Below are 27780 nucleotides of genomic sequence, written 5' to 3'. Positions count from 1 at the left end.
TTCAGGGTTCCCAGGTCCACCGTACAAAGAATTGTCCACAGTTAATATGGAATAAATTGCCCAAAAGCCATATTTTAGGCTCTGGAAGTCAGACCCACATTTGCATTATGTGCTTTTCTGCATTACTATTCAATAAACATCTTCATTTTGAGTAACACCTTGGTGGTTTATTTCATAATGATGTGAGATACTGTGTGTGAACTATGTGACTGTTGGACAGAAAACAACTAGAAATCACTCCAGCTTAAATAATAGTTTACTTTCAGAAAAACAAACTCACATTGGGCCAAAATACATAATAGTAAATAAATAATGTGTCACAAATTTTAACAAAAATATACCAATACTTCCATAAAGCTGGAAACACAAACTGGAACTTCATTGAGTTCTTAGTAAAAATAAAAAAAAATCCTTTTATAAAACAAAGGGAAACATTGCAGAGATGTCACTGTTCTGGAAATTTGTCCACGAGCTTCCCAAAAAGGACAGGAACCGCTCAGTTTTGGCCACAGTTTCTTCGAGCCTTTTCCTCACTCCGGCAGACTCCGCTTTCAAAAAGTCAAGGAGTGTATCGTGCTTCCTTTTTTTTCTGGGTGATTTGGGGTTTGGCGCCGGATTAGAAGGTGCCAACGACGTGCCCGGTGGTGTGGATGGCGTGGTAGCTGTGATGGTGACCAGCTCTTCCACGGGACGTTCTACAGTGGCCTTTAGGTTGGGTGGAAAAAACAAGAATTACTTAATGCTGATGTATTGTACAAAACAACTGTGTATAGGATGCTCAACAAGTTGATATGAGACAGGAAATTATAGGATGTGTTCTGGATAATTATTTGATAGTGAATAGATACAAAAAAATGACATGTTATTCTTATGGCTGTAAGAGCCTTCTATTGGCCAGCATCACATATGCTTTAGAATTGTCTCCACATTTGGACAACATTTTGAGATGGTAATTAGTTTACTTAATATGTGTTTACAGAGAAGGCAGTGGACTGTGTGATAGTAATTTGTTTCAACTGTATTTCCACGTGAAATTCGGAGACATTACTCATAATGCATGATGAAAACTAATGCATTCTGATCTCACATGAAAGAATCATATTGTAAATAAAACACGACACCCGAAATTGTGTGCAGTAAACAAGGGCTTATGTCCAGAACGGTATTCTGACTATGCTCCTTTAGCGACTGGCCATGTACAGTAGATGTAAAAGGACGACTCGTTTAAGATAAAAACAGGGATGGGCTGAACCGTGATTTTCTGCCCAGTTATCCTACTTTAAAGTTTGTAGCGTGAAGATTTTTTTTTTTGCCAGCTCCCTTGGTAGATTAGTGCACTTCGTAAAGTAGCGATTTTGCAATGTTCGTGTTTTAACGCGAAAATACGATTTTCTATTGCATTTACGTCTAACTAAGATATCTCAATACATTTTGTTGCAAATACATGCGTGGTTGTGGAAAACTACTTACATTTGTGCGGTTCCTTTTCGGGCATGTTTGTTGATATTGAGAATTCGTAAAGCCTTCTGGGTAGTCACTTCGCTGCCAAGTGAGGTCGAGAGCCCCCTCGGTCTTGAAGTGGCTACGACATGGTTCGAGGGCACTTCTGCCTCGGTCTTGAGAGTATCGGGACACACCCCATTTTCACGTGAACGCGCAAACCGAGTGACTAGGGCACATAGCGAGTGAAAGTGCGAAGAATGGGACTCAGCCTTCTTCTTGGCTCTTGGGATCACTGGTAGATCAATTGTCACGGTTCAGAGCACTGTCTGAGAACAAGTCACGGCATTGAGATGGACCAATAATTAACATTTCAGTTTCTTTAAGGGTAGAGGCGCAAGAAGTTATTATCCATCTTTTGATCTCAGTGAGGCAGGCTTCCAAATTTCCACAACTTAATGAAGCAGATTCCTTCATTGGAAGATAGAAGGGGGACCAAGTACTGAGCCCTGCGGAACACCACAGGTAACAATAAAAGGCTCAGATGTCATTTCACCATATTTAACACAGTGCTTCCTATCTGAGAGGTAGGATCCTGGGAGACCAATCCATTTTCCCAACCGTTCTAGTACCGTATTTTCCGCACTATAAGGCGCACCGGGTTATAGGGCGCACCCCCAAAAAAATAGTTTTTGGTCCTATACTTTCCATACATAAGGCGCACCGGATTATAAGGCGCTACAATGGGAACGTCAGATAGTTCAGTCAAACTTATTACTTATTGGGATTCAAGAAATGCCAAACATTTCTTAGTTTCCATTTTATTTTTTGCTGGCAGCTGTGTGGACAGCAAAGTAAGAATTTTATTGTGCAGGGAAACGGGGTTCTTTACTGTGTATATGACAATAAACACTTTGAATTGAATTGAGTTTAAAAATAGACTCATCACAGAAACATCAAGATCGTTCTAAAACAAGATACCGGGAAAATATAAAGCCGCATAGCTCACCTAAGTTCTCTTGCAGCCATCACCTTCAATAGTGATACGTAACCATGGTCTTCTTACAACCGTGAGTGTAGTAAATCCAGGAGGGTAAAATATTTACAAATACAGAATAGTAAAAAATGTTTTCTCTATGCCGTAGTGCAACCCAACGTGTGATACACATTCATCTTTTTTGGCCAATTGCAGGCTTTGTTTCGCCCCTTTAGCCTATGCGAGCCTGTAAATGATAAAAAGGATCCGCCCCCTTTACCTCCGAATAACTTTAACCAATAGTGACTGATTCAAATGATGATTGACACATTGGTTAGGAAATGAAACGCCGGTATATAAATCCCAGCATACACCGTGGACGACTTCGCCTTCGGGGAAAAATCGAGTCGGCGGCTGCTTGCCTTAGTTGCGAGACTTTGCGACTTAATATTGATCCATATATAAGGTGCACTTCATTATAAGGCGCATGGTCAGCTTTTGAAAAAAATTAAGACTTTTAGGTGCGCCTTATGGTGCGGAAAATACGGTATTTATTTGTATTTATTTTAGACACTTATTCTGATATGTTTTGCACGTGGGAACGAAAAATGAGGGGCAGAACAACCGCGGGGTGCCGAGTTTAACTGGGGACCGCTAAAGGTGAGGGACGGACAAGGAAAGAAGAGGGGGTAAAAAGTTGGTTAAAGAAAAAGGAGTTGCGTGAGTAAATGTGTTCATCTGATATATTTTTCCCACCCTTACCTTTGGAAGTATACACTTTTTTCCTTGGATTACTTTCAACGGGCACCCAGACTCAGCAGGTCTGCATCAAACCTTAAGTACCGGTATCATTTTCCCTTCATTTTGCCGGCTGTGATTATTGGACCGTGTCGAGTATGGGTTAATTTTGTGTTTGTGCTGCATTTTCTCAATGTGGGCGCATGCGGCTAATATACAGGTGCGGCTTGTGTATGTACAAAACCAGTTTTTCCTCCCGAAATGTGGTGGGTGCGGCTTATAATCAGGTGCGCTCTATAGTCCAGAATTTACGGTATATCATTGGTGTATTTGGTGGGGATGATGAAGAGGTAGGGAATATAAGCATTTGCTTCTTACTACCCCTTTCGAACATATTATGTAACGTTATTTTGTTGTCGAGTTATAGTTTTTGTTCTGTTTTTTATTTATTCTTATGTTCGAATAAAGTTTTCATTCATTAAGTGACAGACCTGACGCTTTCTCGGCCAACCAACACCAGAAGCGACCGTTTCTTAAGCTTTATTTCATTAAAAAAAGTCAATTGGTTTACATCAGATTAAACAAAGTAGAAAGAAATAATCTGATTGCTGGCGAGGCAATGGATGGGGGGGGGGGGGGGGGGGGGCGTCTCTCCATGGACTAAGCTAGAAAAAGGCCCACCTTCGATGAAAACAACCAACGTAATCTGGGTGGAGTTTAAAGAGTGGGCGGGGAGAGAAAAGATTTGGCAAAAATTTGTTGGTTGGCTTCAGTCTTCTTATCGGAGGCCAGAAAATTCTTTGCTGTCCAAATTAGAGGGCACCACGATTGAAAAGGACAACACGGACACTTAGCCGAGAGGACGAGAGCCCTTTCAAAGAAACAGAATATGTGCGGGTGGGGCAGGGTAGAAAAGTAGACCATTTTTACTCGTCTGTTTTCTACTCATTAAAAAAAAAAAGTCAGAGTGGGGTGCTTGGGGGGGTAGGGGGCGTTGTCATCCGGTTTCCGAGGTTCTTAGTCGGCTTCCTCTTCGTCGGATTCGGATTCTGCGAAGTGGAAATGAAGATTAAAATTGACATTACAACAAAAGCTTTCTTGAGAATAATGCACAGTACCGGTGTCACTGGGAATTTTTAGCAGTTTTTTTTTCATCTTTTGAATTTGCTTGAACTGAGCACTGGCTCCCCCAAGGGTGTGTACCGAGCCCCCTGCTTTTCACCCTCTACACCTCCGACTGCTCACTGACCCACCTCACGAACACAATTGTTAAATACGCCGACGATACCCACTTGATCGGCCTCATCTCTGAAGGGGACGAGGCGGCGTACAGGGATGAGGTGGAGTCACTGACAACGTGGTGTTTGAAAAACCAAATCATACTGAACACCACAAAAACAAAAGAACTCATACTGGACTTCAGGAGGAAAGGCATTTTAAGAGGAGACTGTGTAGAGAGAATCCACTCTTTCAAATTCCTGGGTGTGCACATCTCCGACGACTTCTCCTGGTCTGCAAACACCAGGGCGGTGGTAGGGAAGGCCCAGCAGCGACTCCATTTCCTGAGAGTGCTCAGGAAAAATCATCTAAAACAGCAGCTGCAGGTGTCCTTTTACAAAGCCACAGTGGAGAGCATTCTGACGTACTGCATTACGGTGTGGCATGCCGGGTGCACGGCAGCAGACAGGAAAACGCTTCAGAGGGTCATCAACACAGCCCAGAGAATCGTGGGTTGCCCTCTACCCAGTCTGGAGGACATTGCCTGCTCTCGCTACCTCAGCAGAGTAGAAAACATCATCAAGGACTTCTCACCCCGGCCACGCCCTTTGACCTACTGCCTTCCGGCAAAGGCTACAGGTCACACAAAACGGACTCAGACTGTTTTTTCCCCAGAGCCATTACCACCCTTAACACACACCGCACAACAAACTGAAACTCTTGCAAACACACTACCTCATACAGATGTAAAATTGTATTCATGCCTATGAACACTTTGCACAATGTTGACTATTTTTTGCACAATGTTGACTATTTTAGCACTTAAACGCATATTGCACTAATACGATCCAAAAACTGTAACATCCTACATGCCCACATTTCTTGTGTAAATATTGTGCAAATTATAACCTTATCTTCTTTGTTCTTTTATATTGTGTAAATCATAACCTTATCTTCTTTGTTTTCTTTTATCCTCACTGTTAAATGCGAACCTGGAGTGCCACGCCCAATTTCGTTGTCACAATATGTTCAACCCATTTTGTAACAAGGACAATAAAGGTATATTCTATAATGACAATGAAGCCCCTTCCATTCAATTTGATTCATTAACCAAGTCGGGGATACTTAACATTCCTGTAAAATTCGCCTGAAATCCCAATCCAAGACGATCCTGGATGCTAACGTGAGCATAGCGCTAAATCTCCTGCTCGCCGCTATCAATAAACAGCAGCTTGCGCACCCCGACAGAGCTTTTATCGTCGGCGACTTTAATCAGGCATGCTTAAGGACTGTACTTCCCAAATTCATTCAATACGTGGACTGTGCAACCAGGGGGGAAAAACACTGGACCGTGTGTACAGTAAGATCAAACATCTAGTTGGATCCGGCCAGCTCTGTCTGTCCCTCACCCCCTCTCCGGAGAAAAACAAAGCCTGCAACAAGGACAATACAAACTTCTTCGTTCTCTTCTATCCCCACTGTAAAATGTGAACCTGGAGTGCCACGTCCAATTTCATTGTCACCATATGTTCAACCCATTTTGTAACAATGACAATAAATATTCCATTCTAAAATTTGGTCCCAAACTAAAATAATCACTAAGTGCTACCAACAGAGTAATCAGGGTTAGAATACACAGACAAAAGGTTTTTCTTTTTGTCTGAATGACTTTTTGCAATTAAATGCCTTCAGATGACTGTAGCAGGGGCATCATAGCTGGAAAACCAGTGAGACATGACCGTGAAGCCTTAACTGATATCAAATTTGATCGCAAATTCAAAAAATTAACATCGTATTCCACACAAGTTTAGGCAACCAGTTTACATCACTAAAACCTTTTTTAGACAGTGCGAAAGAGTTGTAAATGATTGACTTCTACCACTATTGTGCACACTTGCGCATAATAACGCTGTATAAAACTAAATGTGTTGCGCACGTTGAATAAACCTTTACCGGCTCACTAATCATCTTTTTCATTCAGTTACTATTCCATATTAAAAGCTAAACAAGACAATCTTGTTTTTACGAACACAGGGCCCTTCTAGGCTAATTCGAACTGTGAACTGTAAAACAAAGCCCGCTATTGGTCGAGAGTGGTGTCAATCAAAAGGTCAGAGACTAACGACCATATTGGTAATAATGGTACGAGTATTTATTTTTAAAGGGGCGTTTTGCAGTGAAACAAATGGATCCTGGAAAGGGGGATTACCACTTGTGAGGCCCCTTCGAGGTTTCTTTCCTCCTCACGCTGAGGTTTTGAGTTTTTCCTTGCCCGCATGTTGGTTCAAGATCAGGCGATGGTGCCATTGTAATCCTGTGCAGTCCTTTGTGATTAAGGGCTATACAAATAAAAACGACTTGACTTGATTACTGCAAGGAACTTCCAATGCAGCAGGAATGCTTTTAGGCGAATTTTTTTTTAATCTGCGGGCATTATCCAGTGTTTTGGAGTCAAATGTTTACACTGTTCTTTGGATTGTCCTCGATGTAACATTTTGTGGACATTCAATGAATTTGATGACTGTCAGGGAATGCAATTGGCGAGTTATGGTTATATATTTTTAGTTTTCGGGTATATTGTTTCACGGATGAGTATATATCTTGAATCCCGAAAGTTAAAGATGTCCAATGATATGTGACATGAGGGATTTCAGTGACTGGTCACATGGTGCAAATATGCATGTGTCTAAGCATAATTTTTCTTTGTGGGCATCACGCCGGAGACCCCTGCTTTACATCCTTGTCAATTTTGGCCAATCATGTTGCCGTTCTTAGACTCCCACACCCTTTAAAGCGGACCTGTTTTTTGTAACTTAGGATATGTAAAGGGTTCAGGTGGGCTTTGGGACCAGGTTGGACTTTCTAATCACATGCCCTTTCCTTGACTTGCAAGTTCAAATCCCATTGATGTCTTCTCTCCTCATTTAGAGTGTCTATTTAACTATAAATGTCTCTCCGCGGAAAAAATTGCTTCCCCCACCTTCTTCTGCGTTCTTCAACCACTCCACAAACTTTTTCATCTGCTCCAGGAAGACGCTCTTCCCCTTGGTGAGGTGGGCTTCCGAGTACCACTTCAAGATGGCTTCTTCGCTCAATACGTCCGCTGAGGGAAAAGGGGAAAATTCGCGATTGAAATTGATATGGGCAGCAACCCCTCGCCCCCATTTTTTGGGAACAATAAATGACGAGAAAACACAACGGCGTGACCATAAATGTTGCTTAACTGACATAAAAGCGCCGTGTCCTTTCAGTGCAACTAACGAAACATCAAAAAACAAGGACTGAAAATTCCGGATTATAAGCCGCTACTTTTTTCCCAAATGTTCAACCCTGCGGCTTATTCAGAGATGCGGCCAATCATTTTTCTAACGGCCGCCAGCGGCGCTCGAGTACAAAAGGTAAGATTTAGACCAATGGAATATATGCGCCGAGGAAGACTGCAACTTCTTGGCTTGTGCATACAGTAAATTAAATTAGCGTAGACATACCCTCATCATGCAAAATGCAAAAAAGAAAGGCACATGACGCAGCTTTCAAGCTAAAAGCAATCGAACAGTCCGATAAAGAAGGCTGAGGGAGCGTGGGACAACGTCTATACGACAAAGTTTCTTTCCGACACTGAGGAAGACGACTTTAATGGCTTCAGTTCTAAGTAGGAAGATGAGGACGGTTTACCGTGATTTTTACAAGCACGGTATGTTTTTTTACCAGACCCGTTTATTGTGTTGCGAGCGTGTTTTGGAATAACGGAGCGTGGGACGACGTCGATATGACAAAGTTGCTTTACGATGGCTTCAGTTCTAAGGAGGAAGATGAGGACGGTGTACCGTGATTTTTACAAGTACGGTATGTTTTTTTAACAGACCCGTTTACTGTGTTGCGAGCGTATTGAGAGCGTGGTGTTACCTGTCACAGGCACCGTTTGGGATGAAAGTTATTATTATTAAAGCTTTGAAAACTCTCTGTGTACCGTCTTTCTTTGTAGATATGTGTAACCATGTATAATATGTATTTCCAACTGTATATTTTTGTAATGTCACTTATTCTGAAATGTTTTGCACGGGCGAATAAAAAAGAAGGGGCGAATAAAACGCGGGCTGACGGGAAGTGGGGACCGGTAAAGGAGAGTTTGTGGACGTGGCAGACAATAGTGGATATATATTCTTCCCACCCTTACCTTTGGAAATATACACTTTTTTTCCTTGGATTACTTTTAACGGGACCCGGACTCCCCCAAAGTACCGGTATAATTTTCAGTTAATTCAGTGGTTTTTGAACGGTGTGCTTAATGTTCGGTTAATATTGCGGGACTCACAGTAGGGTTTGAAATGAAATGAATTGAGTTAATTTTGTGATTGTGTTACACATTTTAATGTGGGCGCATGCGGCTTATATACAGGTGCGGCTTGTGTAGGTACCAAAGCCGTTATCCTCTTAAAATGTGGTGGGTGCGGCTTATAATCAGGTGCGCTCTATAGTCCGGAATTTACGGTAATACTAACTTTTTTCGGAGGCATACTTAGCCTTCACCTTCCCTCGACGACAACCACCACAACAATAACGTCATCTCGAAAAAAAAAAAAAAAAAAAAAAGAGATCTCTTTTTGCAGAGATCGGCGTGCAGACGAAAACTCGAACCGCGAGACCAAAACAACAATGGCGGATCTGCCTGACGAAAAGTTTGGACTGCGGTAAATCTTTGTTTAAAAAAAAAAAAAAAAAATGTAATTGGGTAAAAATGACAATTTTGTGTCCAAAAAGTTGCGTCCCGGGGACGCACGTTGATTTGAGACGATGCGTCCCCAGCAAAAATGATGCGTCTAGGACGCGGGCAAACGAGAACACTGTCCTTCGATTAATTTGAGCAAAAGACAGCAGTAAATCAACCTCAACGAATGAAAAAAGGTGATATAATAATGGAAAAAACTTTATTAAATGAGGAAAATCTGTCCCCGTCAATTGATTGTTTATTTTCCCATTGTCATGCATTTGAAAACTGCTATGGCAGCAAAACTGTATAGAAAATGTTTGAGAAGCAGGCAACTCGGAGCGAGTGTGGCAAACCTTTATAGAGGAGCACCACGATCTTCTGAAAAGCTTTCATGAAGTGGATGTTATCGTAGCAATACTCCTGGATCTTCAGCAGCAGGCTGAGCTCGGAAAAACCCTGGGAGGTGAAGGACTTCAGCAGAGGGCTGTATTGCTGTCGGGAGACAAAACCTTCACGTCACACTCCTTTTATATGACAGGGGTGTCATGCTCGTTTATCTCAGGGGGGCACACGGTAAAACAAATACCCTAAAGGGGCCAGACGGGAACAAAAACTGGAGAGAATAATGAACAGGACAAAAATAGACGGGAACAAAACTGTAAATTGATATTAAACAGGACGACAATAAACGGGAACACTACCGGACTGGAAATACCAACAGGAAAACGGGACAGAGTCAGAACCAGGGTTGGGTAGGGTTACTTTAACTGGATTACTTTCAATGACTTTTGGATTACTCCAATATCAAATATGCTAATAAAAGAAAAGAAACTAAATATGAATAAAATGACTCAATTTTGTGCAGGCTTGGGGAGTAACGGCAAAAATGATGTTGGCAAGTTGTTTGGATTGATTTTCATTTTGTTTCTGTCGCATTTGATGTTCGTTTTGCCGGAGATCAAAGCCAGGAGAGAAAGCTTACCAGTAGCTCAGGAGGTAGAGCGATCGTTTTAGGATTAAGGGATCCCAGTTCGAATCCCGGCTTGTCCGTGTTACATGCCGAAGTGTCCTTGGGTAAGACACTGAACCCCCAATACCCCCAATTAGCAGGTTAGCGCCTTACATGGCTGCACAGATCACAGCTGCTATTGGGAAATGTGATGCACAATGTAAAGCGCTTTGGGAAGTCATTGACTTGAAAAGCGCTATATAAATGCAGATCATTTCATTTCATTTCATTTCATTTCATCACCACGTGTTGCGAGTCATCATTTTATTCATATTTTAAAAATTCCTTTAAAAAAAATCTTTTTGTTGCTTTTTTCTTTTTGTTCTCTATTTACTTTTTTCCTACATTTCTTTTTCTTTTTTCTGGTTTTTCTTCTAAATTTTTCCTTCTTTTTTCTCTTCCTTATGTTTTTTTTGCTCAGCTTTTCACTACTTTTTCAATTTGGTATTTTTTTCTTTTTTGTTCTATTCCCCCCTTCCTTTAAGTCATTTTGTGCATAATTTTACATAATATTTGGTCATGTTGGGATCCAAGAAGCAAAAACAACCCGAAGAGCCGTTTAGGACCCGAAAGAGCCGGTTCCTTTTAGTGAGCCGAGCTGAAGGAGCCGGTTCTCGACTATCTCTACTAACTTTACTCAACTTCGTTCCACTTCGACTCGACTTCAAAATACCGCATTTAGGACACAACGCCAGGGGAACCCGTGTATTTTTGCCTTCATGCACTGTAACTTTGACTTAAGTCGCTTCTTAATTAGTAATTTTGAGCCCTCATTTTTGCGCGCTGGCTAGATTTTCTAGAGGGAACACTGTTTGACACCCCCCGCGATAAACCCCCTCCGAAGAGACCAACCTTCAAGTGTTTGATGGCTTGTTCGGTCACCAGCTCTTCTTTTTTATTCCACTCCACGGAGCTCATCACGCAGGTCCAGATGATGCCGATCATGGCCTGCTCCGAGAGGTTGGCCTTTTTCATCTCCTCCCTGGTGAAGGCGATGATCTGCGGAGACGCAGGGGGGGACGTTAAAACCCGGAAACGGCCTCTCCCGGGCGGTCGATCTCACCTCTTTGAGGGGGTCCCCGCGAGACATCTGCTCCTGGAGCTCCTTCTGCAGCTCCTTACGGGCACCGATGGATTGCTGGTTGCGGGCAAAGTCCGACAGCTCCTTCAGCCCGGCGTCCGTGAAGTATTTAGAAAAATGCTCGCAGCTCCGCTTGTTGGCAGGGAAAAGCTCCTTTGAGGGGGGGGAAGAAGAAGCCACGGTAGAAAAAAACAAAGAAACCTTGACCTGACTCAGGGATTGGCAACCCAAAACGTTGAAGAAGCCATATTGGACAAAATAAACAAACAATAGTCAGGAGCCTCAAAAAAAATGATTGTCGCTGTACAAGCCTTATTATGAAGGCAACCCATGCTGCCCGTACCTATATTAGCCAACTAATGACTTAAGTTGATTACAATTTAGGAGGTAGACCAATTATTGGTCCAATTAAATATGTTTGAAACTTTTTTTAGGTTCAGATGCAGCAGAGCCTCTCTTCCTCCTTCATACCACGCCTTCTGATAGGATTAACAAAGGGGGGAGGCCACCGAAAAGAATCAAATTAGGGTGGAGTCAACAGCGGCAGCCCTGCTAACTCCTCAGTACCGACATGCCTGAAAATCAAGACCGCTGATATTGAGAGTTCCAAAAAAAGTGGTAAAAAAAAAAGCACAAGTATAATTAAGAGATAGCGTAATAAGTGTAGTTTACTTTTTTTAGGGATCACGTGAATGAGTGGAGAGGTGTTGTAAAAGGATACTGGGATGTTTGGATGCGTTCTAAGGGATGGGCAGGGCACCTGTATGATGCGGCAGGGGTAAACCAGCTAAATCTGTCGGACCATACTGTTGAACAAAAGAGTGTGTTGTGTCACCCGAGTAACATGGCTGCTTTCTTGTGTCCCGTTTCATCTGGAAAGACGAAAGCATGACCAACTTAGGTGCCCGGGTGCCTAACTTGTTTGGGTGTTTGGGCATTTGGGTTGGCCATGGTCCAAAAATCTCGTGTGTTTTTTTTGCTATTTTTTTCCCTTTTTACTCTCTTTGTTATTGTACGCGTTTGTCTTGCTGTCGGTCACCCCTCTTGAGGGATATGACCAAGGTAGATAGATAGGGAAGCACGTTCACGTGGAGACTGATATATTAGCTATTATCATAACACGAGTTTGTTAATCAGGCGTGCATGTTTGTGATTAGCCATTACCATAACATTAGATCGTCATTCTGGCTGGTCAACAGGGCTGCCCACACTTTTCAATTTGCTAGCTCTGCTGAAATTTCGATCAACATTTACAAATATCTTTCTGAATGGATTAAAATGGGCCCCAGAGCCGATGATCGCAGACCCCGAGCCTAGATAGACGGCTCACCATGAGTCTGTTGTCCATTCCCACTTTGCGGAGACTGCCGGCGACAGAGTTGATGTCTTTTTCGTTGATCCAAGACTTGAACAACTTGACGGCAAAGGCTGCAGACACTCCTGAGCAGAAATTGCAATAATTGCAGGGTTTTGTATGCATGCCAATTTTGACACAACAAATTGAAATCCATTCATAAAAAGGTTCACATTCCCACGATTCGAAGACAGTAATCGCACGCTGTGGCACGCTTTACTTTTGGCGGATTTCCCTCTTGCGTTCGATTAGCAACACAGCCACCCCGCCCCCTTTCTGCATGCGCCTGCTTGTGCGTCAATGGCGTTGTGGTCAAAGATGTACACACACAGCTTGACGAACCTATATGACATACCCACAATTTTGTCCGTCTCTAAAAGCAATCATATCAAAAAAACACAAGGCACAAAAAGGCAGAGGAGGACGCTTTCTATTGCCAACGAACATGGGCCGCTCCACAAGGAAAGTAAAAGCATGTTTTCGTTTTCATTTCATCCAATTTATGCCACAGACATCTGAAGTGGATAGTTTGGTAATGTTTCGAATTTATCTTTAACCCTCTAATGTCCCTGATGACGCATCTTCCGATGTCACCGGTCACTGAAATAAGTCATGTCACATATCATTGGAAAGCTTCTATTCTTAGGATTTCAAAATGTACCAATCACAGAAACACTACAATCAGTCTGAAACAAGATACCCGGGACCTATAAAGCAGGCATACCTAACCAATAGCGTACTCTGATAATTCACTCATGAAAAGATTATACCGTATTTTCTGCACTATAGGGCGCACCGGGTTATAGGGCGTCGCACCCCCAAAAAATAGTTTTTTGTCCTACATCTTCCATAGATAAGGCGCTACAATGGGAACGTCGACAAAACAGTCAGATAAGTAGGTCAATCTTATTACACCCTTAACATTCCCAAAGCTTGCAAAGAAGCAAATACGTGTCAAGAACACGTGCGGATGCGGTGTCCGTACGATGTCACTCAAATGCATCGTTCCATCATTCGGAAGGTTAAAGTCTTGGGATTCAAGAAATGCCAACCATTCCTTAGTTTCTATTTTCTTTTTCGCTCGCAACTTTACTGTGCATATGACAATAAACACTTGGAATTGAGTTTAATTCACTCAACTCATCACAGCAACATCAAGATCGTCCTAAAACAAGATACCGGGGAAAATATAAAGCCGCATAGCTCACCTAAGTCCTCAAGTAACCATGGTCTTCTTACAACCGTGAGTGAAGTAAATCCAGGATAGTAAAATATTTACAAATACAGACTAATGAAACAGGTTTCTTTATGGCGTAGTTTAGCAAGCTTGCTATTCACAGTCATCTTTTTCGGCCAATTGCAGGGTTTGTTTTGGCCCTCTAGCCTATCCGAGCCTCCGAATAACTTTAGCCAATAGCAATCGATTTAACTGATGATTGACACATCTTTTTCGGCCAATTGCAGGGTTTGTTTTGGCCCTCTAGCCTATCCGAGCCTCCGAATAACTTTGGCCAATAGCGATCGATTCAAATGATGATTGACACATTGGTTAGCCAATGAAACGCCGGTATATAAATCCCAGCATACACCGCGGACTACTCAACGTTCGGGGGAAAATCGAGTCGGCGGCTGTTGCGTAAGTTGCGAGACTTTGCGACTTAATATTGATCCATATATAAGGCGCACTGTATTATAAGGCGCATGGTCAGCTTTTGAAAAAAATTAAGACTTATAGTGCGGAAAATACGGTACACAAAAATGGTGTGGTATAAGTCAAAAGTCCAGTGAATCCAACAGTGTAAAACATTTGCTCCAAAACACAGGATAATGCTGACATCCGCCTAAAAGCATTTCTGCAGCGCCTGACATCCCTTCTTGTAATCACTCCAAATAAAGTTTGCCTTCTCAAATGAATGAGTCTATAGAAAGAATTGATCATGCCCTAAATCTTCTTACCCTCTTTGACGAGGTTCTCGTTGAAGAGGCTGCTGAGGATGGAGGCCGATATGTTGCCGTTGGCCAGCAGGATGCCCGTCAGCATGGCCAACTTGTTGCGCTCAGACTCGGTGAAGCCTTTCAGGAACAGCAGCAACTGCAAAGTGGAAAATCACGGTTTCAAAAATAAAATAAATCCGGAAAGCCATTGCTGCTTTTGGGAGAAAAAAAAAAAAAAACTCACCTTTTTGATTTCGTCCTCAAAACCCTTCTCCAGGTACTTGTAACGTCTGATCAGCTTGTTAAAAACCTGCCGGGAGAACAATTTTAACACTTCTGTTACCACTCCTGGTGAGATGCGCTACTATGGAATAGTGGTTACCTGTAATAACACAGTTATGAACGTTTATTTTCAGTTGCCCGTGAGCTGTACAACTTGTTTCGCACCTGCTGGGAGTATTAATCCGACATAAGTTTTGGATATATGAGAAAAGAGTTGTGCTTTTCTTCATTCTGTCAGATTTAGACCGGTGGAATATATGCGCCGAGGAAGACTGCAACTCCTTGGCTTGTGCATTAATTGAATTAGCGTTAACATACCCTCATCATGCAAAATGCAAAAAGAAAGGCACATCAAAAAATCCACCATCACCAACGGGTTCCGAAAAGCCGGTCTGCTGCGTGACGGAGAGGAGGGCACAGAATCAGGAGTGGATGAGACTTCCAGCGACAGTAACAGCACGAGTGAGGCTGCGGGAGCGTGGGTCTATATGACAAAGTTTCTTTCCGACACTGAGGAAGACGACTTTGATGGCTACAGTTCTAAGGAGGAAGATGAGGACGGTTTACCGTGATTTTTACAAGTACGGTATGTATTTTTTTTAACAGACCCGTTTACTGTGTTGCTAGCGTGTTGCTACCATTAACTGCCCTGTCACAGGCACCGTTTGGGATGAAAGTTGTATTATTATTATTAAAGCTTTGAAAACGCTCTCTGTGTACCGTCTTTCTTTGTAAATATGTGTAACTATGTATAATATGTATTTGCAACTGTATATTTTTGTAATGTATTTAGTTTGGACACTTATTCTGAAATATTTTGCACGGGCGAATTAAAAAGAAGGGGCGTAACAAACGCAGGGTTGCGGGAAGTTGGGACCGGTAAAGGTAGTGTATGTGGACTCGGCGGACAATAGTGGATATTAATTTTTCCCACCCTTACCTTTGGAAATATACACTTTTTTCCTTGGATTACTTTCAACGGGACCCGGACTCTGCAGGTCTGCATCAAACCTTAAGTACCGGTATCATTTTCCGTTAATTTTGCCGGCTGTGATTTTTGGACTGTGTACTTTTATGAAGGACATTCAGTTTCAATCGCGGGACTTAGTCAAGTTTGGGTTAATTTTGTGTTTGTATTACATTTTTCAATGTGGGCACATGCGGCTTGTATACAGGTGCGGCCTGTGCAAGTACAAAATCGGTTTCCTCTTAAAATGTGGTGGGTGCGGCCTCTAATCAGGTGCGCTCTATAGTCCGGAATTTACGGTAACTGCCTGAAATGAATACATTTAACTATTACCTTAACAGTTTGGAAACCTTAGGAGATAATGGCGAAATGAAATATAATGTACAGTGATACCATGATACAGCAAGAGCTAATATATAGTCATCTGAGTATCGCGGTTTTGCTACTGCGCAGATTTTCATCATGTTCTGCATTCCAATTGTCCAAACAGAGGAAGATGGCTTCTATCAACATATAACAAAAGTTGGACTTCGACTCAAACATTCAATTTTTTGTTGTTACATAGTGCTTTTCAAAAAATGTGACAATGGAAAAATATGGTTTCTGTAGGACAGAACCAGAAGGTAAATGCAGTTTTCCATAAAGACCAAATGGGGGGAAAATTATCATGTATAGTGGACCGTTTCCTTAATCCAGGCATATCTAAAAGCCGACCATGGGGCCAATTACAGCCAGTGATCAAATTTCTACTGGCCCGCGGCCTCTGCCATAAAATTAATAATGTAAAAATAATGTGGCCAGTAATGTTAAAGGCAGTATAAAAAAAATAATAATCAAAAAATAACCAACACACTAGCAGCCTCTTTGGCTACCTTGCCCTTGGCTTTCTGTGAGAATTTTAGCCCACCCTATTTCCGACGTGTAGATAAAAAAAAAAAAGGAAAGATGACAGTGAGGAACACCACTTCAAGGACAAGTGGAAATTGGAGTATTTTTTCACCCAAATCAGAAAACAATGCGTCTGCCTAATTTGCCTAGAGACGGTGGCTGTTTTCAAAGAATACATTATAATCAACATTCACTGCCAGACAACAAAAAGGAACCAAATGTGAAAAGGTGAAGCAAATAGAAGCTGTTTTAACGGCGCGGAAGCGATTCTTTACGAGCCTTAGCGAGTCAAATGTAAATGCTACAAAGGCAAAACCTGCAGACTGCAAAATGGAATCAAATGTTGTAAAAAGGTGAAGCAACTGGAAGCTGTTTTAACGGCACGGAAGCGATTCTTTACGAGCCTCTGCAGGTCAAATGTAAATTATACAAAGGTGAGCTACGAGGTTGCGACACTGATCGCCAAGCACTGCAAACCTTTTACGAAAGATACATTTTTGAGGTCAGTCAAAGAATGCCTGTATAGCCTGTATAATCAGCTTACCCAATCCGACCCTCCGCTTTCTCTTGGACACCCCTGCCCTAAGCTATACAGTTGCACAATAAAACAGCAATATTTTAAAATTTTAATTTGACAAATTTGTAAAAAATGTTTATAAAGCACAGTACTTTTATCAGTACAAATACTTGAACCTATAAATATTTTTTTTTGCTTGACTAATCTCTATGTATTTATAAATCCCAATTTGTGTGCCTGTTATGTGGTTTAGAGGCTTCAAAACGGAATAATCGATTTTCGTGAAAAATAACGTAGTGTTTTGAGCTAGGTTTCGTGTTAAATACCAACAAAATTGATAAAAAACTACTTTCAGGCACAAGTAGCTCTGAAGCAGCATGCGGCCATGTGGCTCTTTGGCGCTCCCTAGTGCTATTCAAACAGACCACCGCCCAACTAAAAATATTCCTTTTAATAGGGCAGTGTTTTATTTAGGGAATTTAGTGGGAAAAAAAAACACAATATGGATTCAGATAACCAAAAATACATAGAATACAAATCAAGATGCATTTTTTTTTAAATACTCATAAGATGCGCCCCACTTAAAGGGGTCTGACATAAATGCCTAGCTTCTATGGGTACCCCAAAAAAATTCATTTTAAAAATTGCAAAAGGGAAAGAATGAGAATGATAAAACTACTGTTTAGTCACGGAGTCTCTGCAGTTTGCTAGTTTTTGGTTGCACTATAACAGGGATCAGCAACCCGTGGCTCTCCGGCTTAAACATTTGCCTGGAGAACTTAGATAAAATGCAAAACAGCGGTGCATCTCCTTCGCTTCTTTTACCCTCTCCCGGTTCACCTGTGTTAGAGCAGAGCTGTGAGAGCCCGAGCTGGGCCCCTTTAAAGGGGCAGCGTCACAAGCCAGACAGGTGTGTTATCGGCTATAGACCCCAAAGGTAAAGAGAAAAATAACTGTACCGTATTATTCCGATTCTAGTTACCGTATTTTCTGCACTATAAAGCGCACCGGGTTATAGGCCGCACCCCCAAAAAATAGTTTTTGGTCCTATATTTTCCATACATAAGGCGCACCGGATTATAAGGCGCCACAATGGGAACATCAGACAGTTCAGTCCAACTTCTTACCCCCTTAACATTTCGAAAGCTTGCAAAGAAGCAAATACGTGTCTCAGACATGTATGGAAACAGTGTCTGTACGATGTCACCAATCACCTAAATGCATCGTTCCAAATATCATTCGGAAGGTTAAAATCTTGGGATTCAAGAAATGCCTAACATTTCTTAGTTTCCATTTTATTTTTTGCTGGCAACTGTGTGGACAGAAAAGTAAGAATTTTATTGTGCAGGGAAACAGGCTTCTTTACTGTGCATATGACAATAAACACTTTGAATTGAATTTAGTTAAAAAATGGAATCATCACAGAAACATCAAGATCGTTCTAAAACAAGATACCGGTAAAATATAACGCCGCATAGCTCACCTAAGTTCTCTTGCAGCCATCACGTTCAATAGTGATACGTAACCATCTTCTTACAACCGTGAGTGTAGTCAATCCAGGAGAGTAAAATATTTACAAATACAGAATAGTAAAAAATGTTTTCTCTATGCCGTAGTGCAACCCAACGTGTGATTCACGTTCATCTTTTTCGGCCAATTGCAAGCTTTGTTTTGCCCCTTAGCCTATACAAGCCTGTAAATCAGGGGTCGGGAACCTTTTTGACTCAAAGATAGATAGATAGATAGATAGATAGATACTTTATTCATCCCCTAAGGGAAATTCACATTTCCAGCAGCATCCCTGAGCTGAGAACAATACAATAATAAAGCCAAAAGAAAACAATATACAAATACCCAGTGTGACGTGCAAATGCCCACTTTAGCATGTTATATAGATTAACTAAATAGTGCTACACAGAACACATAATGCAGTAAGAGCCATAAAAGCAAAAAATATTAATTTTATTTTGGGAAAGAGCCACACCATATATTATGAGACAAATTTACTAGAGATGGGAGGGAGTGCTTGCACTTTTTGCATAGCTCCACCCATCCCTCCCACTCACCCAATCAAATAACTAAGTTCTCTTCCGGTGTTTTGGCGTATTTACAGTTCTGTGGATTCATCATAAGGTATCTGAACACTGAACACAGATTATATAGTGAACTTTTATATAAAGGATTATTTAGCGTTGTACAGCCAAAACGAGTTTTCCCCCCCTTTTTTTTGTGTGACACCTTGACTGTAAATTGTAGTGAAAAACGTGCCCTATATATACTGCGAAGTAATGCCGTATTCTTTAGATTTGATTTGGCTTTGCGTATAACTGAGAATAGTTCAATCAAGTTTTGAACAAGATGGAGAAATTTTGCATGCAATCAAATTTGTCTCTGAGCCACAGATACTCGTAGAAAGAGCCATATATGGCTCGCGAGCCATAGGTTCCCGACCCCTGCTGTAAATGATAAAAAGGATCCGCCCCCTTTACATCCGAATAACTTTAGCCAATAGTGATCATTCAAATGATGATTGACACATTGGTTAGCCAAAGAAACGCCAGTAAATAAATCCAAGCATACACCGTGGACTACTTTGCGTTCGGGGGAAAATCGAGTCGGCGGCTGCTGCATTAGTTGCTAGACTTTACGACTTAATATTGATCCATAAATAAGGCGCACTGTATTATAAGGCGTATGGTAAGCTTTTGAAAAAAAAGGCTTTTTAGGTGCGCCTTATAGTGCGGAAAATACGGTAAGTGCAACCCGTGGCAGTAACCTACAACCGAGTCATTCTTATAATGGGTTAATACTGCCAATATTGATACATAGACGACTTGGTTCTTTGCGGCTCCAGAGAAATTCGTTTTGTGATTCAATATGGTACTTTCATCAGTTTGGTTTGCCGACCCCTGAATTAGATTACAGTATACCAGTTATCTTTAAATTCGTCAACATTACCTGAGCATATGCTTGCATGGTCTCCAGGTCTTCTTGAGCCGTGAAGAGGCAAAACTCTGTGCGTGTCATGTCGTCAGACAGCGTCCCGCCTGGGGCTGAAAAAAAAAAAATATACGCTTTAAAGTAAAAGCTAAAATGGTCAACGCTTGGCCAAAAGACAATCATGAACCATTAAGAGGGGGCCATTTAACGTCTACGGGGAAATACCCTGTACACCTTGCACTGTTTACTAAAGTGCCTAAAGAAACAAGAAACGAGAGCTGCAAATATAAGCTCTTAATTTCTAGAAACCAGCGCAACACACTCTGTGGAGAATAGTGCCAGATTGCAACACAGACCCACCTTTTTGTGTTGTTGTCATTGGTGATTGCTGCAGTAAACGGACCAAGTTACATTCGTTTGTCATCGTTCCGCTAGCATTAAAGGAAACGTCAGCAACCTGACATTGACACCAAAAGTGTAGCGTTTGATAGACTAATGCTTTTCAAGTTGAATTGAGAAATTGAGGACCTAGATTTGTGTGTGAAAACATCGAAATACATTGAGTATGTTGCTTACATTAATTAAGTAATAGAAAGGTTTTGCTGCTGGTATTTATTACATGAACAATGTTGGCAGAAACATAAAATTACAGTATTTCCTTTAATGGGTATCATAAATGTTTCCAAGTCATGCTTTATTTGTGTGGAAGTCACCGCGTTGTGAAAAAGAGCAGCTTACCAATTGTCAGTGCTGCAATGAAAAAAAACGAAAAAACTAGCGTATTTAAAGCAGCAGCTAGTCCACAAATTACGGTAAATACTTATTTTGCACCGACTTGCTCAGAAAGCTACTATATTAAAGAGTTACTGGTGGGCATATAACTAGAGGCTCATTTTAAGTGTTTAATTTGTTATCATAAAAACAAAAGGGCATTTCAGACTAAGTAAAACTGCAGAGAGGTGAAAAATGCAAATAACACAAGCTAGTTAATTTTCCTTTGAATAATAATAAAAAAAAAAGAATCGATTGTAACTGCTATACTATAGGTATCAGAAAACAGGACTGATGATGATGATGCGCTAGCGAGTGCTGTTAATGGAACCAACCGAGTCACACTCACATATTCGCCCAAGTAATAATCGCAACTCTGGGCAGAGAAAATTGTGTGCGCCTAGACAAAATTGGAGAGCATCGGTAAAAAAAAAGGTACCCAGCATTCCGCCAGCCACCAGGATGTCGAAGAGGGTCTCGGCATAGCGGCGGTAGTCGAGCTTGGCGCCAGAGGCATCAAGGAACTTTGCGACCGCTTCCAAGTCTGTGCCAGTTTGATTCAAGCCTTGTACGATACTTTCTTGAAACTGAGTAGGGTCAAACCTCTCCTTTTCATCTGCAGGGGAAAGAAAAGACACTGGTTAGAAACAAAACTATCACCAACTGTGCTCAGGCATAGCCAAAGAATGGCGAGTACGAGGGAGGTACGCACCAAAGGAGCAAAAACTAAAATCCAGGTTAACCGAATAAACGCAGCTTGATCTAGTCTGGCTTAATCGGTTCCACATTGGCCGAAATGAGGCCAGTCAGTGCCCAAGCACTACCATTTCAGTATTTGTGCCCATTTACTCTATCCGGGGTTACTACAGCTTAAGGCAAGTTAAATTCCAGACTTTTTAAAAGACTTCATGCCTTTCGAAATCAAATTTAAGACCAAGTCAAACTAAATAGTAATTGACACAAACAAAGCAAAAATAAAACCACTACATGAAATAAACTTAAAACAAAAAAATATCTTGATTGAAAAAGGATAATGATGCAGTTTGTGTTTTTCCACCTTAAAAGAAAAAGTCAGCGAGAAAAGCTGTAAGTCCAAAAAGGAAAGTTGACTGTGAGGGCTGGCACTTCCAAGACAAGTGGAAATCAGAGTAATAAGCAGGTAGGCGCCTTGCATGGATGACTCCCTATTGGTGTGTGTGTCAATGGATAAGTGTGAAGCACATTGTAAAGCGCTTTGGGAAGTCTTCATTGACTTGAAAAGCGCTGTATAAATGCAGACCATTTTTTATTTATAATCACATTTTGGTCCAAGTGAAAATTTTCAATCTCAAAAACATAGCACCCTCCACAGTTTTAGACATGAAAAAATAAATATGACAATTGAAATATAAATCTTAATGTGTTTACCCTATTAATACTTTTGAAATTTGGATTTAAGACATTTAATGCCAATTAAGGCCTTATTTGAAAAATTATGAATTAGATGCCTTTTAGGACTAAGGATCTTCAGGTACCTTATTTATTTTCATCGAATATCATTAATTGAATAGACTTTATTGCCTTTGACAACATTGTGGTGAAACATTGTATGCAATGAGATTAGATATGGTACTCTAGGGTAAACACCTAAAACAAGAATGTAAAGAGAAAAATAAGAGTATCAAGATAAATAGGCAATCATGTTTACAACCTAGTGCTTAAAGATTGGCATAAGTTCTAACAGTGCAAGGGAAAAAAAATAGTGTAAAATGATGTATGCGTTTAGCCTGGAGTAACGCGTCTAATCTCGAAAACAATATTCGGTACGTTGTCGTCAATGACACAGAAATTCTGCTCCCTTACTGGGGAAGGGGTAGCCAAGATGACTGCTCATCACACTTGGTTCTGTTCAAGTTCCGATTTTTTCATTCAGTAAAAAATGAATGAATACTTTATTTGAACATTAAAATAAAAAAACAGAACAAAAACAATAACTCAACCACAAAATAATGTTACATATGTTCGAAAAGGGGTAGTAGGAAGCAAATTGCTTTAATGCCTGAAGACAATTTTGCTTGGATGTTTTAGACCACAGGTGTCAAAGAGGCAGCCCGCGGGCCAGATCAGGCCCGCTAAGGGATTGAATCCGGCCCGGGAGTCAACACTCGGAGAAGCGCAAGAGAAAAACAAGCTAGGTTGAAATATGTCAACTTGATGTTGCTAAAGACAGGTGCCTCGAACAAAGACACTGTACTTGTATTTCTTTCTCTCTCTCACACACTCTCTCTTTCTTTTCCACCCCTTTTCTCCCTCTCTGTCTCTTTCACTCTGTGCCTCTCTTTTTTCTCTTCCTTTGTTGCTCTTTGTTTCTTTCTCTCTGTCTTTTTAACTTATTTTGCTCTAACTTCCTTTTTTCCTTTTCTCTTTCTTCCTACCCTTCGGACTTTCTTTTCTCTCCCTCTGTCTTTCTATTTCTCTTTGGATTTCTTTCCTCCTCTCCCTTTCTTTTCCCCCTCTCTCATGACTTTTTATCTCTTTTTTCTCACGCTCTCTTCCTCTCTCTTTCTTTGTCCCACCCTTTCTCCTTTTCTCACCCTCTTTCTCTATTTTTTTTATCTCTCTTTTTCTTTCCCTTTAATCTACTAGTCCGGCCCCCGACAGAATATTTGTTTTATCGTGTGGCCCCCGAGTTCAAATGAGTTTGACACCCCTGTTTTAGACGAATGCAGATTGGTTAGAAAACCAAGGTACACTGGTCACTTTCTACTGCTACTAAATTTGCTAGACCATTTTACACAGAAAGATGTCACTTATGTCCACCATTTGGACGGAACCTTCAGAGTCCTCCTCGCAGGGTTCATACACCTTGTCAAGGCCAAACTCCAGTACATTTTAGGGACTTTCAAAGGCAGTGTTTTAGTTTTTTTCCCCAGTACCATTAATAAAAACTCGTGTATTTAGCAGAGCCACAAACAGAACTCCAATTTACGTTTGCAATGTTTTAATCTTGTGTTTGCATTTAGCCAGACATTTTAAATCTTGAGTCTCATATTTGTGGTTCTGAACAAAAAATTGTAGATTTTGGTGACAGTAACCCTCATTTAGTTCTGTAAAATCGACGGTAGTGTGGAGCTTGCAGTAAGTTCTTCCCATTGCAATTTACTAATGGGAAATGTTACCTTCGTTTTTTGAATAGACAATTAGAAAGGTCAATAATTGATTTCTAATAATTGCACTAACACAAATTTTCCCCTGTTAAGGTGTAGCATGCACCTGTCCCGTAGGAGACCACTTCAAATGACAATGCCATACAAACAAATGCAAGTTACCGGTAATAACAAGGGAAGAACTGCAATGTCTAAGCAAACCCACCGTGTCATTTTTAAAGAGACTTGTTTAGAAACAGGGCAGTACGGCGGCACAGTTCTGAGGTCATGACATAGAACGCCCTGTGTGGAGTTTGCATGTTCTCCCCATGCTTGCATAGGATTCTTCCGGGCACTCCGGTTTCCTCCCACATTTCAAAAGCATGCATATCAGGTTAATTGGCTTGACCAATTTGTCCCTTGGTGCGAATGAGCGAGTGAGTTGTCTATCCCTGTGTGCCCTGGGACTGGTCGGCAAACAGTTTACGGTGTCCCCCGCCCACTGCTAGAGGATCGCTGGGATGGGCTCCAGCACCCCCGCGACCCTACTGAGGATAAGCGGTGCAGATAATGGATGGATGTTCGCAGGTTCGATTACCGGCTTCATCGTGTTACATGTCGAAGTGTCCTTGGGCAAGACACTGAATCCCCAATGCCCCCAATAAGCAGGTAGTTGCCAAGCATGGCTGACGCTACTATTTGTGTGTGAGTGTGTGTATGAATGGGCAAGTGTGAAGCACATTGTAAAGTGCTTTGGGAGGTCTTCATTGACTTGAAAAGCGCTATATAAATGCTGACCATTTACCATGTTTGGAAACACGTCAACAATTTCCAGCATTCACAAAAGTTCAATCACAACGATAAACAGTGCCTCTCGTCTCAATAAACTGGCTAGGAAAGTGAGCTCTGTTGTGGGCAAAGAGCTGGACAGCCTAACAACAGTAGCTGAGAGACGGGCACTGGAAAAGCTGCGGTCAATCGTGGACAATCCATCGCATCCACTACACCGCATTATCTCCAGACAGAAGAGCAGTTTCAGCGACAGACTGCTGTCACCGTCTTGTACTACGGACAGACTGAAGAGATCTTTTCTTCCTCATGCCATGAGGCTCTTTAACTCGACCCGGCAGAGTAAAAGCCCACATTAAACCACACCACCTACATTGCATATTACCGAATTTTATTGCAATATGTATTCTGTGTAGCACTATTTAGATATTCTATATAACACGCTACAGTGGGCATTTGCACGTCACACTGGGTATTTGTATATTGAATTATTTTTGCTTTGTTATTGTATTGTTTTCAGCTCAGGGATGCTGCTGGAAATTTGAATTTCCCTCCAAGGATGAATAAAGTATCTATCTATCTATAAAATTCAAGCATTTTAATGTATTTCAAACATTCATGGGAGATCTTTCCCCCATGTTTATTCCCATATGACAGAAAAAGAAAAAAACTGTGATGCAAATGAAAATCATACACAAATATCACTCACCTCTTTTCCTAGTTTTGAAACGCTGGCCTGTTAGCGTTGGCTTTTGCTGCTTTTGATTATTCATAAAAGACACCTTGGAAAGAGATGATAAGGGGAATTGGAAATAGTCAGCGGATAATTTGCAAAATCGGAAGATCGGAAAACAAAAAGGTTTCAGAAAAAACACCGGAAGTTGATGAAACGGACTACAATGGATTAAACTGTTAGCATTTTAGCTTCCCGAGGGCCTCACCATGCGTCGAGCTAGCATAAGTTAGCTTGGCCTTTTAAATAGATTCTTCATTGACAATAGTAAACCGATTATAGGCGGGGTTCATTGAGCGAGATGGGATGTTATATTACGTTTCCTCACGAAAAATGAAAAATAGATGTTACGTAACAATATCGATGGCGGAGGAGTTGAATGGTGAAAAATTCGTCAAATGAGCTCATTTAGCGTCATTTAGCATTGGAACGTCGCCCACACTTTCGAGCTACGAATTTGACGATCGCACGCCTCCCCGGCTTTAATGAGGCTTTGATTTGAGATGTGATGCAAAATTAAAAGTCAACGAAAGGAGACTTACCGAAATGAATGCAGATAAAAAACGGTTCTTAGCCAAAAGGATTGGAACGGAGAGTGGCGAATGTGAGAGCCCCAAACAAAAAGACCTTCGCGTCAGGACTTCCGCAGACTCCGCCGATTGCGCATGCGCAGCGTAGGCTCACTTCCGCCTCGGAAATATAGTGTATAGTTTTTTTTCCCCGACGAAATATTTTGAAATTTAGGACTCTATTTTTGACTCGTTCTTCATGTTTTACTACATTTTTTTTGTCGTGAAACAAGTATTTAGGTAGCAATAATTTTGTTTTATTTCTGTAGTGTTTATGTAACGGGTGTAATAATAACTTTTGTTTTATTGAAATTCCTTCTGAAATGTTGTATAGTTTCTGTATAAGTGTCCTGCAATGATGAGTCCAACAGTGCCACCTGCTGGTATGGGGTTAAGTTTGTTTTTGGCTTTTGACATGTGACCGGAAGGCGGGGTTTTTCCGGCAGTCTACAACGAGCTGCCAACGGTAAGACACGATCTTTTGGTGCTCCGCAAAAAGTTATTTCAAACATTAAAACCCCAGCTGACAAATCTCTCAACATGCACAGTAATGTGATTGATGTTGTCAAGCTGTTTGGATTTATTTTCGTTTTGTTTCTGTCGCCTTTTATGTTAGTTTTGCCGGACGTTGCATGTTGTGCTGAAATGCTAATTCCCCTTATAGATCAAAGAGATCAAAGCCAGCAGAGAAGCTTACCACGTGTTGTGACTCATTCATTTGCAGCAACTGTAATAAAAACCTCATCATCAAGTCCAGCGTGAATGTGGATCTTTGGTGGGACAGGTACACCGCGGTTACATCGTAAAAAGATAGTGGGATGTTTAGACGCGTTCGAAGAGATGGGCAGGGCACCCGTATGATGCGGCAGGGGTAAACCAGTAAAAGCAGTCGGGCCCCTGTTGAACAGAAGAGTGTGTTGTGTCACCCTGACCCGAGCGACATGGTTGCTTTCTTGTGTCCTGTTTCATCTGGAGGGACGAAAGCATGACCAACTTGGGTGCCGAGGAACTTGTTTGGGTGTTTGGGCATTTGGGTTGGCCATGGTCCAAACATTTTTGTGTGTGTTTTTTGCTACTTTTTCCCATTTTTTTCTAATTTTTTTTTTCTTTGTTTTTTGTATGTGTTTGTCTTGCTGTCGGTCACCCCTCTTGAGGGATATGACCAGGATAGATAGATGTTTAGATAGATAGATGTCTAGATAGATTTCTAGATGGATAGATGTCCAGATAGATAGATAGATAGATAGATAGATGTCTCGATAGATAGATAGATAGATAGATAGATAGATAGGTAGATAGATGTCTAGTTGGATGTCTAGAGAGATGTATAGAGACATGTCTAGATAGATAGATAGATAGATGGATATATGTCTAGATAGATACATAGATGTCTAGATAGATACATAGATGTCTAGATAGATGGATATGTCTAGATGGATAGATAGATGGATGTCTAGATAGATAAATAGATGGATGTCTAGTTAGATGTCTGGATAGATGTCTAGATCGATGTCTATATAGATAGATAGATAGATAGATAGATGTCTAGATAGATATAGATAGAGGGATGTCTAGATAGATATAGATAGATGGATGTCTAGATCGATGTCTATATAGATGTCTATATAGATAGATGGATAGATAGATAGCTGGATGTCTAGATAGATATAGATAGATGGATAGATAGTAGTTTTCTCGTATCACTGAATTTCATTTCTGTAGTACTTCTGTGGTAGT

The 27780-nt window shown here is 41.2% G+C and overlaps 1 protein-coding gene and 1 long non-coding RNA gene across 3 annotated transcripts; both read right to left on the bottom strand.

Annotated features, from left to right (window-relative positions):
• Positions 1 to 238: 238 nt before the first annotated feature.
• LOC148368588 (uncharacterized) lies at positions 239 to 1582 on the bottom strand. Its single transcript, XR_015849865.1, has 2 exons — positions 1471 to 1582; positions 239 to 705 (listed from the first exon to the last, which is right to left on the bottom strand). It is a non-coding gene; the product is annotated as an uncharacterized LOC148368588 (long non-coding RNA).
• A 2067-nt stretch (positions 1583 to 3649) lies between these two features.
• LOC148368587 (eIF5-mimic protein 2-A) lies at positions 3650 to 26175 on the bottom strand. Of its 2 annotated transcripts, none has more exons than XM_088330564.1 (12): positions 26017 to 26175; positions 25451 to 25523; positions 21267 to 21443; positions 20075 to 20169; positions 14707 to 14772; positions 14484 to 14619; positions 12504 to 12613; positions 11156 to 11326; positions 10945 to 11091; positions 9437 to 9575; positions 7353 to 7475; positions 3650 to 4203 (listed from the first exon to the last, which is right to left on the bottom strand). In XM_088330564.1, the coding sequence occupies exons 2-12, from the start codon at positions 25512 to 25514 to the stop codon at positions 4172 to 4174; spliced, it is 1260 nt and encodes a 419-aa protein (XP_088186690.1). In that variant the 5' UTR covers positions 25515 to 25523; positions 26017 to 26175; the 3' UTR covers positions 3650 to 4171. The 2 variants fall into 2 exon arrangements, with proteins under 2 accessions (XP_088186690.1, XP_088186689.1); XM_088330563.1 differs by lacking the exon at positions 26017 to 26175 and adding an exon at positions 25683 to 25829.
• Between the last annotated feature and the right edge of the window lie 1605 nt (positions 26176 to 27780).

This window comes from Urocampus carinirostris, chromosome 3 (genome assembly GCF_059441175.1).
Source record: "Urocampus carinirostris isolate Australia breed hairy pipefish chromosome 3, RoL_Ucar_1.0, whole genome shotgun sequence".
Taxonomy (NCBI): Eukaryota; Metazoa; Chordata; class Actinopteri; order Syngnathiformes; family Syngnathidae; genus Urocampus; species Urocampus carinirostris.
The sequence above is the reverse complement of the archived record's forward strand: the minus strand, read 5'-3'. Positions and strand labels throughout refer to the sequence as shown.